General features: G+C 39.4%; 2 protein-coding genes across 3 annotated transcripts in view; one reads left to right on the top strand and one right to left on the bottom strand.

Annotated features, from left to right (window-relative positions):
- Window positions 1-4: 4 nt before the first annotated feature.
- Window positions 5-2,967, top strand: COA6 (cytochrome c oxidase assembly factor 6). Of its 2 annotated transcripts, none has more exons than XM_006122050.3 (3): window positions 5-104; window positions 1,308-1,459; window positions 2,174-2,967. In XM_006122050.3, exons 2-3 carry the CDS (start codon window positions 1,316-1,318, stop codon window positions 2,267-2,269), a joined length of 240 nt encoding a protein of 79 aa, XP_006122112.1. In that variant the 5' UTR covers window positions 5-104; window positions 1,308-1,315; the 3' UTR covers window positions 2,270-2,967. The 2 variants fall into 2 exon arrangements, with proteins under 2 accessions (XP_006122112.1, XP_025039894.1); XM_025184109.2 differs by lacking the exon at window positions 5-104 and adding an exon at window positions 875-1,203.
- Window positions 2,968-3,655: 688 nt separating this feature from the next.
- TARBP1 (tRNA guanosine 2 -O-methyltransferase TARBP1) overlaps window positions 3,656-14,537 on the bottom strand; it is a 99,810-nt gene continuing 88,928 nt past the window's right edge. The window contains exons 28-30 of the mRNA XM_075924760.1: window positions 11,738-11,862; window positions 7,993-8,129; window positions 3,656-4,039 (exon numbers count right to left, since the gene is read on the bottom strand). Of these exons, the coding sequence (XP_075780875.1) occupies window positions 3,874-4,039; window positions 7,993-8,129; window positions 11,738-11,862 (428 nt within the window). The 3' untranslated portion in view covers window positions 3,656-3,873. The remainder of the gene's footprint in view (window positions 4,040-7,992; window positions 8,130-11,737; window positions 11,863-14,537) is intronic.

A 14,537-nucleotide genomic window follows, 5' to 3' on the forward strand; every position in this document is an offset into this window, starting at 1 on the left:
AAGCAGCTCGGTCCCGCCCCCGTGTCGTCTTTGCTACCGTCACTTCCGGCGCTCCAGAGCGGCGCGGTGTTACTGCCTGAGCTGTGCAGCTGCCGGAGGGGCGGGTGAGTGAGGCACTTGCCTGGGGATAGACGCCGCAGTTTCGTTCTGCGCGTGTCTCTCCATTGTGGGGCGGGGGAGACGCGCTCCAGGCTCCTGTTGTGTAATCGCCGGGCTGCCTGCCCCAGGGGCTCACCGGGGCCCCCACCGCTCTCCGAGCCCTAGGCCGGGGTTGGGGGTCTTCAGCCCCTCCCTCATAGAAGTGGTGGTGTCGCTGCGCTGGCGCTTAGTTTTCGCTGCCCGCTCAGAGTTGTGTAGCAGTTTAGAGCTGGGAAAATAACTTCTGATTCCTATTATTCAACTGCACCATGTAGCAGGGGCCGGAAAGGGGAGTCCCTGGCATTCATGCTAAAATTCGACACTCTCCGCACGGGACTTAACAAAGACCCCAGCTATCTTACCCATTACAAAGATAGCTTCCCCAGTTATCACCTCTAATACTATTAACTCTCAGACATTTCCCCTTCCCCACCTCTAATATTAACTCACTGGCATTCACCTTCCTTCTCCCCCCCCCCCCCCCACATCCCCCTTCTGTTCTGTAATGTGATTTGTCCTTTTCATGTGTGTTCATTTTTTTAAAATTATATCCTTTGGTATATATGGTTGTGCCAATTTTCTTCCATTATTTGATCTAAGGAAGTGGGTCTGGCCCACGAAAGCTCATCATCTAATAAACCATCTTGTTAGTCTTTAAAGTGCTACATAGTCCTGTATTTTGTTTCAGCTACACCAGACTAACACGGCTACATCTCTATCACTATTCCCTAGTGCAGGTTTGTCATGTCCATGCACTGATAGAAAATGGGGTTTTAGTGTTTCCTGTTGCTGTCTAAAAGGGAGCATATGCCCAGATTTGTAATTTGCGTTGGTATTCTCTTGAAAGTGCAAAGATTTTCTGCGTCCTGTAAGTGGAAGTTGATATGAAGCACCTGCCTTCTTTTTTAAATTGTTTGTGTGACTAACTGCCTGTATACCTGAGAAACTTAACATGTGCATATAAACACTAATTCGTTTTTATTTAGCTCTCCCCAGTTTACTGTGGCACTAGATCAAGTGACACCCTCAAGATTAATGAAGCCATGATAAATGAGCTCCAAAAAGGTCATTAACCAACGCAATGTTTGTGTGTGAATAAACTTGAAGCTATAGGCAATCACAGTATTTATCAAGAACAAGACATTTACAATTTTATTTTATTTTGCCAGTAATAAAAATGTCAGCACCATCAATGGAGGAAAGGAAAGCTTGCTGGGGAGCCAGGGATGAATACTGGAAATGCTTAGATGAAAATACAGAAGATGCAGCTAGGTGTCAGAAGCTTAGATGTTCTTTTGAGTCTAGGTGCCCTCAGCAATGGGTGAGTGCTAGTAGCTTTTCATCAGTCATAAGATGCAACCTGAATTGTGGTGTAACACACACTGCTTCCCTCTCTTTTTTTCAGTTATGTAACTATCCAGAATACTCATTTGTGTATTGGTAACATTCACAAATATGAATAATGTACTACAAATTAACTTTTGCTACACAGCAAGCAAAGCATTAGTACTGTAGATCCTCTTAAAGATTGGGTATTTGTTTCATGGAATGGTCCATTAAAACAAACAAACAAAAGAATATGTATTAAACCCAGAAGACTGCCTGTTCAGATAGTTGAAGTGCATTTCATCTTAAGTTACATGGATATACCACTGGAAGGGAACTCCAGAAACATCCTATCAACTCCCAGAGACAGGGAAATTAATGGATAATATTGCATAAGTGAAAACACTGGTCTCAAGGGGAGAATACTCATAATAGTGGCAAGACTTGCAATTGCATGGCACCTGGAGACTGTTTTATGATGTGCTGTATCAAATTTGTTTCTGGTTCAACAACTGAGGTCATATTCTAAATAATTAACACACACACACTTGACCAAACTGAAAAGTTGTGTATATTTAAATAATGATCAAAGACTGTTCTTTCCTCACTCCTGTTCGATGTCTGAATAAGAACTTTACATGTTGGAGTCTCATACTACACTAGTTTGCTTTGATGAACGTAAGTTGTTTTTTTTTTTTTTTTTAAACAGGTAAAATACTTTGACAAAAGAAGAGACTTTTTAAAATATAAAGAACAGCTTCAAGCAGGAGAATATCAGCCTTCGGGTACTACTGAAAAGTCATAGCTATGCATCAACTTATGAACGAATAATCTTATGGAAAAGAAGGACTGAAATGTGAAAAAAGTTCCTTGAGTCAAAAATAATTAGTAACTTACACTGTGTCTCTAGAAATTCATGCTGCTTTTCTTGTTGAAATGCCTCATTTTTATGTGAGAACAGTAATTAAATGAAAAAGTGAGTGTAAGAATGACTGTAAGAATGTATCAAAGAAAGATGGTATTTTTCATGATTGTGTAACTAGGATGCAAAACAGGGCTACCCAGAAATCAATGCACTGAATTATAAGTTTATATTATAGGGAGACTATTAAACTGTTTTCAGATTAGTTTTTCTATGCAAATGAACTATTCTAAAAAGCTCCTCCCTTCTCCCTCCCTCTGAGGATATGTCAGTATAAGTGAGCAGATAAAAATTGTCAGTAACTTTTGTCTGCTGTCTTACAGTATGGTTAGGCTTTAAATGAAGATCAAAAGATTTAAATCACTGCAGCCCATTTCTAACGTAGCTGGTCTTCATTTAGGCATGTTTTTAAACATCTGCACAATTCTAGTTGAGATTCCTATGCCACTAATGTAGGCACACAGTTTCTCAATCATTAGTATGTGTCTGATGTGAAAAAATACGATACGGGTGTGTGTTTACGTCCCCAGTTGTATAATTTGATGGCACTGATATAAACTCCTCCTGTTTTATTCACAATGGATTTGCTTCTGTAAAGGTCTGTTTTATCATTAATGAGATAATCCTGAGGCAAATTAGCACCTGTTTTAATATTGGCATTTTCCAAATTGTCAGTGAAAAATGCTTAAAGTGCTTTGTAGTAAGACAGGGACCTACAGTTAAACAGATAAGCTACTAAGCATAGAGTTTACTAGGAACAGCAAACATTGCTTAGGTTTTTAAAAGGTTAATATTTATAGACATGGTTTATCCCATATTCCTAAATCACTCCTTTTCTTGATGCAAAAGACCATAACATCCTCTAGCAACCTACCAAAATTTCAGTTTACTTCTAAACATGTGATCAGTTCAAAGTCTGCAGTACATTGAAAATTTAGGGAGACTAAAAAAATTTGAATTTAATATGAATAAGACCACCGCAAGGAATAACTATTTTGTTCTTATTGTCAGTTTTTTAAATTCATCTAACACATGCATAATTTCAAGGCCACTGCACCTAGATGCTGCAGAAAACTTACAGTACCATTTTAGAGACTACACCAAAGATGTAAACCACTTCAACTTCAGCTACAGCTGTTGAACCAGAATGATAGCTATAGTAAAGACCCTACATTTTGAAGTACACTATATGAAATGTCAACGAGTTGTGTGTTTAAGAGGCACTAACTCTGGTTGCTTGCACTGTAATAAGACAGCTACACGTACGTAAACAATACAAACAAGACTATTTATTACCAATTAGATAATACATTAAGGCATTTAAAAACAATTTTTGTATTAGACAACACAGGTGTAAGGGCATGCAAAATTTAAAAACATCACATTCATCCTGAGTCTATAAATATTCCATGTATTTAAAAATATTTTAAAGCACCATAAAAAAGCCATCCAGCTGCATTACAAATAAGGCACCAAGACTCTTTTAGTTATTTTAGTTGGTTTTGCTTAATCAGTTGTTGCCTTGTATACTCCCAAATCAAGAGTGCTCCACTCACATGAACATTCAGTGATCGAATGATACCCTGCTGAGGAATTTCCACACATACATCCAGATGCTGAATCAGGTTTGCTGGGATTCCCTCATGTTCATTTCTAATAGAGAGGAAATTTAAAATATGTAATGTTTTCACCCAGAAAAGAATTATTTCATGCTAGCTCCAAGGTGCACCTGTCTGGAGAAACCAGAGTGTCCCCACAACAAAAACAAGAAATGAGCTACAGTAGCAAACACCATTCACACTAGTTGTTGCCAGCTACACCTATCATGGGATACATTTCTTATACATGCAGTTGGCTTTTCTTTATAAACATAACCGATGAGCACAAAAGAAGAAAACCTAACCACTGCATAGCATTGAAATAAAAAAATATATAAAATACTAAAACTAGTGTCTTGTTTCAGCAGCAATTGTTAAATTTATTAAAACACTGAAGACAATGAAAACTAAACAGTGTAATAGTTTAGTCCCCTTTTTTTGCTGTAAGAAAATTCATATTTTGGTTAAATCACAGCCAAAATGAACTAATCTTATCCTAATAGTAGTTTTTCCCCATCTCAAACATAAAACTGATACACAGAGATCCTAAAAATCTGCTAGCCATGGAAAAACATAGAATTTGCATTTTTATAAAGAATCTTCCATTTTTATATTTTGTGAAAATAGTTAATATTTATTTTAACTACATTTTATTGAAAGTACCAGTCACACATTAAATGCAAATAACCTCTACCATCTTGTGATTGATTTTTGAATGTGCTTTAAATTTACTCAGGCCACATAAATGAAGTGCTTTTGGCATGTAGAGGTTACTCAATGTCATATTTTATTGCATCTGAAATTTCACTTCAGCCTCCAAATGTGAGTAATTAAAAGTTGTGAAAAGATGTCAATAGCTTTAAAACTCACGAACAACTGAGTCACAGTACTTGGCATGGACAAATTTCATGTTGATGCTAAACTTCAAACTTGCTTACAAATCTATATTTTACAGTGTTTGTCTGACTGTGAGTTTGTTTGTTTGTTCAAGAACTCCTTATCAGTAAGAGCTAGGACCACCATATTTGGTATGCAGCTTCCGCTAACTCTATCTTAAACCAAGGTCAGGGTTTGGTTGTCTCTGGAAAACAGGAAGTGCCAGGAATTAAACTATTTTCCATAACATGGAAAGGGAGGGAGCAGAGAATGTAGTGACATGAAAGGGAGAGGCACAAAGAGAGGAGATGTGATATTAGGGCTGTGTCCAGACTCAAGGGTTTTTTCGAAAAAAGTAGCCTTTTTTTGAAAAAACTTCACCTGCATCTAGACTACAGCCGTGTTCTTTCGAAATTAAATCGAAAGAACGCGGCTTTTCTTTCAACGGCGGAAAACCTCATTTCACAAGGAAGAACGCCTTTTTTCAAAAGTGCTCTTTTGAAAAAAGGCGTTCTTGAATGCAAACAGGGCTTTTTCGAAAGAGAGCATCCAGACTGCCTGGGTGCTTTCTTTCGAAAAAGCGGCTTGCTTTTTCGAAAGTACTGCTTGCAGTCTAGACGCTCCTTTTCGAAAAAGCCTCTTTCGGAAGAGGCTTGCAGTCTAGACGTAGCCTAAGAGTGGCCATTGGAGGGCAGCTGCAGCATCAAGACCAGGGCTGGGGCACCACCATCTTGCCTGGCTCCAGACAGTGAGTAACCCTCCTGCTCAAACACAGAGCCTGATACCTCAGGGGAGAGCCTGCAGGGAGACACTGGAGGAGGGGGCAGCCTCCCCAGACAGCCTGCAGGCTAAGGAGGGATACTTGAAGGGTGAGGGCACCCCTGGAGCCACCTCCCCACCATCTACCTGCAGTCTGCAGGAGGGGAGGGCCACTGGAGGCTACCCCCCCACAATAGGCTGTGGGTGGGGGCTGGATAGGAAGCAGCCCTCAGAGCCTTGCCTCCACCTCAACTGTCTGCAGGCCACAGGGAGGGCCACTGAAGGCCAGGGGTAGCCCTTTTAAACAGCTTGCAGGTGTGTGTGTGGGGGGGGGGTTCAGAAGGTGGGGGAAGCCCACAGAGTCTTGCCAGCTCCTCGCAGCACCTCTCTATACAGGATGCAGTATGGAGGAGGCCACTGCCCCAAGCAAGTCCCCCCCTCCCCCCATCTCCAGCTGGAGCAAGCTGTAGCCGGGGTCTCCCTTCCCAAACATGCTGCAGATGGGGGGCAGATGGAGGGTAGGGTCAGGCTACAGAGCCCCAACTTCCATCGGACAAGTGCACAGACCTGGATTCCCCCCCCCCCCCCTTCTGGGAAGAGCCGCTGTCCAATGAGCACAGCCCCATCCCCTTGATAGGAGCCCCTGGCCAGAGAGCAATGCTCCCAGGAGGAGTGACTACTGGAGCAGCGCCACTCCACCTCTCTCATATACATCCCAGCTGCCTTGACTTCTGCACCCCCACTTCCTGCCTTGAGCCCCCCCCACACCTCTCAATGCCCCTACCCTAAGCCACCCATCCCGTGCCTTTCCTTACCCTCAAAACCTCACCCCAGCCTTCATTTTCCTTCGTTTTAAAAAAATATAATTGCAATAAATCTTGTCCATTTTTCATTTATGCCCCGTTCCCCCCCAGTTACTTCAATTAAAGATCCAAGCAACTCTGGGTAGATTTGCTAGTCGTAAATATATCTATAAAACATTGTATTCACCGGATACCTATATACACATAGGTTAGGGAAACTAAAGTTGAGCATTTCATTTTAACCATGGAAAAATGTAGATTTTTATGTTTTTTCTATTGGAGATTTTTGGATTTTATAATGGAAAACTAAGATCCCAGCAGATATTGCAGAGCAAAGCTGACATTTAATAGAACTGTAGCAAAGGCACTAATCTCTGGAAGTGGCTTTAGCTAAAGCTATTGATTATTCTGTCACAAAAACTTAAATCATTCAGAAATGGAAGATGCTGAATTATAATAGCACACTCAGTAGAAGACATGCTTTACATATAACAATGACTGATCACAGTATTAATTCTCTATTAGTGCAGACACAAGAAAAGCAACAAAAAGCAAGGGATCAATTTCTTTATGCACAAATAACGTCTGATTCTGGAAAGATTTTTATCTTTCAGTATTAGCAGGGATGGACCAGCTAGGGGATACCCAATCACTAAATACTTGTGAATATCTTAAAAAAACAAAACATTACCACACTTGTCCATAGGATCAGGAGTTATCAAACTTCATTGCATTGCAACCCCCTTCTGACAACAAAAATTACTACACAATTGCAGGAGGGGGGACCAAAGCTAAAAGGCATCAGGCCCTGGCAGAGGGCCTATAACCTGAGCCCCACCACCCAAGATTAAGTCTTCAGGCTTTGTCTTCAGCCCTGGGTGGCGAGGCTCAAGCTTCAGCTTAGTCCCAAGCACGCCAGGCCTGGTGACCCCCTTAAAATTGGGAGAACCATTTCCACAGGTATCCAAGTCTGCTATTTCAAGTGAAAGCACATCCATAAGTACTTAACCCCCTTCTGAATCGGGTCACTGAAAATAAGATTGCATAGCTATGCTGAAGATAAATCAGTGTGTAACAGATCTGAAAACAAAGGTATTGTGGTAAAGGGGTGAGTGAAAGAAAGGTTGTCGCATTACAAAAGAGACTCAGGGCATTTATCACTATACTGTCATCTGAGACATTACTGGTTTTAACTTTAGCTCATTGGCAAGACAACCCCTCTGAAGCTCCACCCTAATAGCATATTCAGCTCACAAGAGGTGGGGGCCCTCTTGTTGCTCTGCACTGACTTTTGTGGCTGAGCAAACAAGTTAGTGTTATTGGGCACTAAAGTCTCATGCAACCTATCCAAGGACTAGTGCCATGGTGTGATGCCTTGAGGTGAGCTACAGGAGCCAGCACGATAAAACCTTCTTTAAATAAGATATTTGATCCATGGGGTTCAGTATTATATATCATCTCTCTTCTTCTCAACTTGATTTTCAAATTATTAAACCTGCTGATCACCAGGAAGGGTGACTTGATGGAACCACAGCATGGGAATTACCGATACAGGTTGTTTGTAACTTACCCCAGCAATAACAAGGATTTCTCTGGAAAGCAGTAGTCTGTCAAGTCAGAACTTTTAGCAGTTTGCTCCACACCTATGATAGTGTAGCCTTCAGTTTTCTTCTGCTGTAAATAATCAACAAGCTGAGATGGTTTCACCTGCATGTTAAGAATAGAGAGAAATGTACAAATATTTAAATATTTTGTATATAAAATATAATACCACAAAAGTCTTTTACACATTTCTGAAACTGAGAAAAGAACATTCTTCAGGGAAAAAAAGACTTAAATGTTTAAACTAATTTCAAGACCGTGAGCTTCACAGATTCACATATAAGATAGATAATAAATTTCACAGATCCACACTCAATTGTATCATATGGGAGTGTTACTGCAGATCAAGTGCAGGATAGCTGGTGTTGCCCAAGCTTATGTTTCCAATGCCTCATTATAAATACCCTTTTTAGGAGGAAGTCAGTAACAGAATAGAACTGTCACGAGGTAATTAGCGGATAAAGAAACTATTACATCTCAAAGCTATGGTTGAGATTTTTTTCATTTCATATTCACACTTGTGGGATGTGGCTCAATAACCTAGAATAGCTCATCTAAAAGAACCTGATAGAAAAAGAGCACCCACTGGGACTACACAAGTATCCACTCACAACAACAAATGCTCAGGAACTGACCCGTCAAGAGGCAGTGAGGCTCACAGTTGCCTCATTTCCTCTTGCTAACTGCCAGGTCCTTTTGAAGATGGACAAGTAGTATGAATATGCAGATGCACTATTCTTGAAGAATCAGCTACTGGTAAGTAAAGAACAGTTAAGAGTAACTTTTTGAAGTGACTGTCCACATGGATTCCCCTCTTTGTGACTAACAAAAACAAGCAGTCTGTTTTGCTTGCAGAGGGATGCAAGGAGTCCTACATAAAGAATTACTGTAGGCCAGCTCTATCAAAGAGTGTTGCAAAAAGGCAAGCTGCAATGGATATTTCTATTTTAGGTGTTTCCCAAAGGTTAACAGTACTAAGGGGCAAAGATCTAACTGGGAATATGCAGAGGAAAAGAAAAGCTGTTCTGACAGAAAATACTATACATCTTTGTAATCACGACCAAAAGCTAAATACATTTCCTCAGAACTGTGCCAGCCTAATGATCTTGAAGAGCAAAACCAAACAAAATATAAAGATTTATTCCATGATGGACTTGTTTATAATATGAAGAAAGGATTTTTCATATAACAAAATGGGAATTAATTATCATCATCAACCCTGGAATCCTTTTCTGGAACTCTCTAGTGCAGAGCAACTCAGCACATGGCCCGTTTGTTTGTGGCTCACGGTGCTGTTTGGGTTTATGAGGGGCTCAACATGTGGCCCGCGGGTGGAATCCTTTGAACACATCCTCCATTGGGAACACACTCCACAACAGCGGGCATCTCCCAGCCAGGGTGAGCACTGAAAGATGCAAGTGGACGGGCTGGCTGGAACAGATGGGTACAGGGTGTCAGTGTGTCTAGTCCCCAGAGAGGAGTTGCTGGGAGTGCCAGGGCATTGTGAGAAGTGCTTTGTATTCATGCCCATCAGTGTAAAAGAAGCTATTTGCATATACTTGCATATATATTTGCATGTATATGCAACCACACTTATGTTGCGGCCCTCAGCATGAGCTGTGAGTATCATTGTGGCCCCTAGGGCTTCCAACATTGACTAGCCCTGCTTTAGTGATTAGCTGATGTGTAAGAAGGCTTCTTCTTAGCATGCTTGCACAATACTTCTGTCTGGAACCTTGAAATACATTATTTCATTTTCCCCTTTATGTCTTTATAGACTAAACTTGTCAGATATCACAGGCCAAGGCTCCCAAGCAGTGTAAAATCTATCATTACTATAGTGTTCTGCATAGACTAGATACAGAAAATGCTGAAATGCAGATCTGATGGGTCATTGATACAGAATGTTGTATGGTTTTGTAATTAACAAAACTATTTTAAAGGATTGACAAAATTGTGTAAATACAGAGAATTCACTCACATCAGAAATACAGTTTTCCAGGGATTAATTGTAAATAGACTCAGACTACTATAAACAAAGTTGACCTTGAAAATGGATATCTCTATATAAAAGACTACAGGCTTGCATATAGTGTTTAGTATTGTATCTTCTTTCTGAAGCAGGATGCCCGTATTCTGATAAACAATAGCAGTGTTTCCCAAATGGTGTTCCGGGGAACCCCAGGGTTCCACAAAGTGAAAATAAGGGTTCCGCGAGAAAATTCCATTACAATAACACATTATTTAAAAAATAATAATTAATATTAAGCATTTATGAATTTTATTTAAAACAATTTTCATTTGTGTTGATCTCATGACCTTGTTTAGCATTGCTTTATTATTATCCTTACTTATTTGTGGTCTACTTTTTCAGCTATATATATAAAACTGCTATTAGGGGTTCCACAAAATTCTTTTGAGTTTAAAAGGGTTCCGTGGCCAAATAAAATTGGGAAACACCGAACAATAGAAAAGGCTCTGAAATCTACCTGGTAAATTAGTTTCAGGCAAATTGAGTGATCAATGGTTCTCATTGTCATTAAAAATAATAGGCTAAACAAGAAGGCTGTGTCTAGACTGGCAAGTTTTTCCGCAAAATCATATGCTTTTGCGGAAAAACTTGCCAGTTGTCTACACTGGCCGCTTGAATTTCCAGAAAAGCACTGACGATCTCATGTAAGATCGTCAGTGCTTTTCTGGAAATACTATGCTGCTCCTGTTCGGGCAAAATTCTTTTTCTGAAAGACTTTTGCACAAAAGGGCCAATGTAGACAGCACAGTACTGTTTTCCGCAAAAAAGCCCCGATCGCGAAAATGGCGATCGGGGCTTTTTTGCGGAAAACCGCATCTAGATCGGCCACGGATGCTTTTCCGCAAAAAGTGCTTTTGTGGAAAAGCATCCTGCCAATCTAGACATACTTTTCTGAAAATGCTTTTAACGGAAAAGTTTTCCGTTAAAAGCATTTTTGGAAAATCATGCCAGTGTAGACACAGCCGAAGAGATTAACAACATTTAAATTAATCAAGTTTTATAAAAGAATTTTAAATTCCAATATAAAATCACCAGCTGTAAAATACTACAGATTGAAGCTCTCTAGTCCAGCACTCTATGTCCAGTCCGGCAACATCAATGGTCTGGCATTATTTTAGTTAGCTGGATATCCACTTATCATGGGTGTGGCCAAATTTTCCACGATCCCATAAAGTTTGTTTACAGCCACCAGTCCTGGCTCTCAGTGTTCTGTGCTGTTATTTAGCTCTAATTTATCCCTAAAGTTTTCCAAGAGCCCAGTAAGCAGTGGAAGAGTTGGTAATGCTTCTAGACAATATTGACCTTCTGTGATTTGACAAATTTTCCGGTTTGGCACCGGTCAGGTCCCAAGAGTATTGGATTGGAGAGGTTCAATCTGTAGTCAAAGTATGCTGTAAAACAAGAGGCCATTAGTACAATCTGTTTCATTAACACAAAAATAATAAACAAGCCAACCTTTTAAAGACCATTACAAGGATTTTCAAAAGCAGTAGGCTAATGCAGAAATATTTGATACTATCATGAAACAGAGAAGTAGGTACTTATGCCAAATGGGTAAAAATTAGTTTTTGAGAAAAGCCAAAAAAGTGAGATTTTTTTTTACTTTGGGACATCAGTTTGAATTAATTTACATGTATAATACTCCTTACAAGCAAGCAGCTAAAATACTTTTTCAACCCACCTCAACAAGAGGAAGCCACTGTTCTGCAGAAACACTGAGATATTGAAATTGCTTATCATTTATATAATGAAGACTGCCAACAACTAAAGCAGATGCTCCAAATATTTCACTTGTACGACACAAACCTAAAAATAAACATAAGATTTAAAATATAAAAATTACCATAGTTATATTGTTTGAAGTATTAAAGTACATGAAAAAGAGAAGACAATCTGAGATCAAGAATCTCCCGCAATATAAACATTTGCCGCTTTAGCTCTCTAATTTTAATCAACAGGGATATTTCCAAGGGCTCTTCATGCATGTTCCAAAGCATGACACTTTCAATATCAGCAGAAAGAGGAAAAAGCCTTCTTTAAGCTATCAGTAAGATAGAAATAAACAATCCCACCCATACCACCATATCCTATAAAGTATTCTGCAGTATTTACTTCTGTGCAATGGGTCAACATATATATGAATAAACTGGATGTCTTAGGTAAATTATAGGCTTCTCAGCATGACATTAAACCGAAGCAAGGTAACAGAGTGGCTGATAGGGGACTTGATTAACAACAAATTAAAGATGGTGATATAATAATGCAGTATAGCATGGAAAGTAGATCCTTTCAAATTAACTTGATATATTTTTGATAAGATTACAAATTTGATTAGTAAATGAGTAATATTGATGATGTAATATATTTATGGCATTTGACTTGGTACCACACAACATTTTGATTAAAAACTGGCTCATTGATAGGTCTCAAAATGTAACTATAAAAGAATCACTATAGGTGATCGTATATCCAATGTGGTTCTTGGCCCTGCACTATGTAACATTTTTATCAACGTCCTGGAAGAAAACATAAAATCGTCATTGATGATAAAATCTACAGAAGACACAAAAATTGAGGGTGTAGTAAATGTCAATCAGATGAGTTGGTTAATGAGTGCTAATGACATTTAATAATTAATTTAAAAGTTGTCATCCTTCAAAAAAAGAAATGTATCACCCTATTATAGAGGGAGACAGATAAACTGGGTTCATTTACAAGTTCAATACTATCAATTTAGGTTTGAATAAAGATGTTAACTGGTTAACGCACTACAAAGGCAATTTCCCTGCCTTTGATATGCGCATCTTCACATCAAATACTGTGAATGAGACACACTCACCTTGACTTAGCTTCATTAATACTGGTCTTACAATTGACAGGTAACCTTTTTTGATGTTATACCCCAAATTCTGTAATTTCCCCTCCAACTCATCTGATGAAGTGGGTTTTACCCATGAAAGCTTATGACCCAATAAATGTGTTAGTCTCTAAGGCAGTGGTCCCCAACGTGGTGCCCGTGGGTGCCATTGCGCCCATTGGGGCATTTATATGCGCCCGCCGAACAATCTGGACCAGCACCGCCCCTGGGCGCACGGCATATGCGCGGTGCCGGCCCTGGGCGTGTGATTCATGAGCGGCCCCTGTCCCGGGCGTGCGGCACATGTACGGTGCCAGCTCGGCTGCCTGGCAGCCCTAAAAGGTTGGGGACCACTGCTCTAAGGGTATGTCTAGACTACAGGGTTTTGTCAACAAAAGTGGACTTTTGTCGACAAAACTATACCTGCATCTACACTACCGCCGAGTTCTGTCGACAGGAAGTCGACAGAACGCGGCACTTTTGTTGACAGTGGTAAACCTCATTCTACAAGGAATAATGCCTTTTGTCAACAAAAGGCGCTACTGCATCCACACTGTGCTTTTTCAAAAGAGAGCGTCTAGACTCTCTGTTGACAAAGCAGCTTGCTTTGTTGACAAAACTGGCTGTAGTCTAGACGTTCTTTGTCGACAGAGGCTTTGTCGACAGTATCTGTTTACAAAAACCTGTAGTCTAGACGTACCCTAAGGTGCCACAGGACTGCTTGTTGGTTTTACAGTTACAGACTAACACAGAGACCACTCTAAGACTGCTAACAAATTTTCCATGGACACACTTGCAACATAGCACCAGTATGCTTGGTTTTTTTTTTTGTTTTTTTTTTACTTAAATCCGATTTTTTTAAATAAATTAAATATCTCTTGAAAAATAAACAAATTACATTTGAAACTGTGTCAACCTACATAAAAGCCTCAATTTAGTATAATATACCAAAATCATCTAAATTAAATACAAAAAATAATATTTAAGCACGTTTGTTGTCAACATTTTGAAGCAAGTCAAACCCCTGAACTGGTGATAAGACCCTAACTGAGCACCTGGAACTAGAGTTTATCAAAGTGCTTTCGACAAGCAGTAGTTCCTATGCATATTCAGAGTGAATATGTGCTTCATTTCAGTTTATTCAACTAATTCAGTTCAATGACTAGTTCATTCAAAGTTAAGAAATGGTCAGGGAACTGAAAAAGCAGGAAAGCTTATTTTCTTCTTCCAATCTATCAATAAACACTAGTTGTGAGAGGATGAGATTACAAGTTCTAAACAACAAAATCAGTTGGCTTTAAAGGCAAAATATGTTGTGCTAAACATACATTCTTTATGTATCCTGTACATTTAGGATAGTTTTATTTAACTAATAAACATCTGAACATACTGTTTTTATAATTTTTATTTAATTCCAATTTCCAATGCAAATCCAGTTTAAAAAAATCTCCAGTAAAAAAAAATCAAATAAATAAGACATGTCATTCTTTCATCATTCCAACAACAAAAGATGTAAAGATTAAGACTCTGAATAAACATATATTGAGCTATGTAGTACTTAAATGATGTGTATCTAGCATATTTTCCTGGTTAGCAAAAAAAGTACCAAATTATGCCCACCAGT

This window comes from Pelodiscus sinensis, chromosome 3 (genome assembly GCF_049634645.1).
Source record: "Pelodiscus sinensis isolate JC-2024 chromosome 3, ASM4963464v1, whole genome shotgun sequence".
NCBI classification, from domain to species: Eukaryota; Metazoa; Chordata; order Testudines; family Trionychidae; genus Pelodiscus; species Pelodiscus sinensis.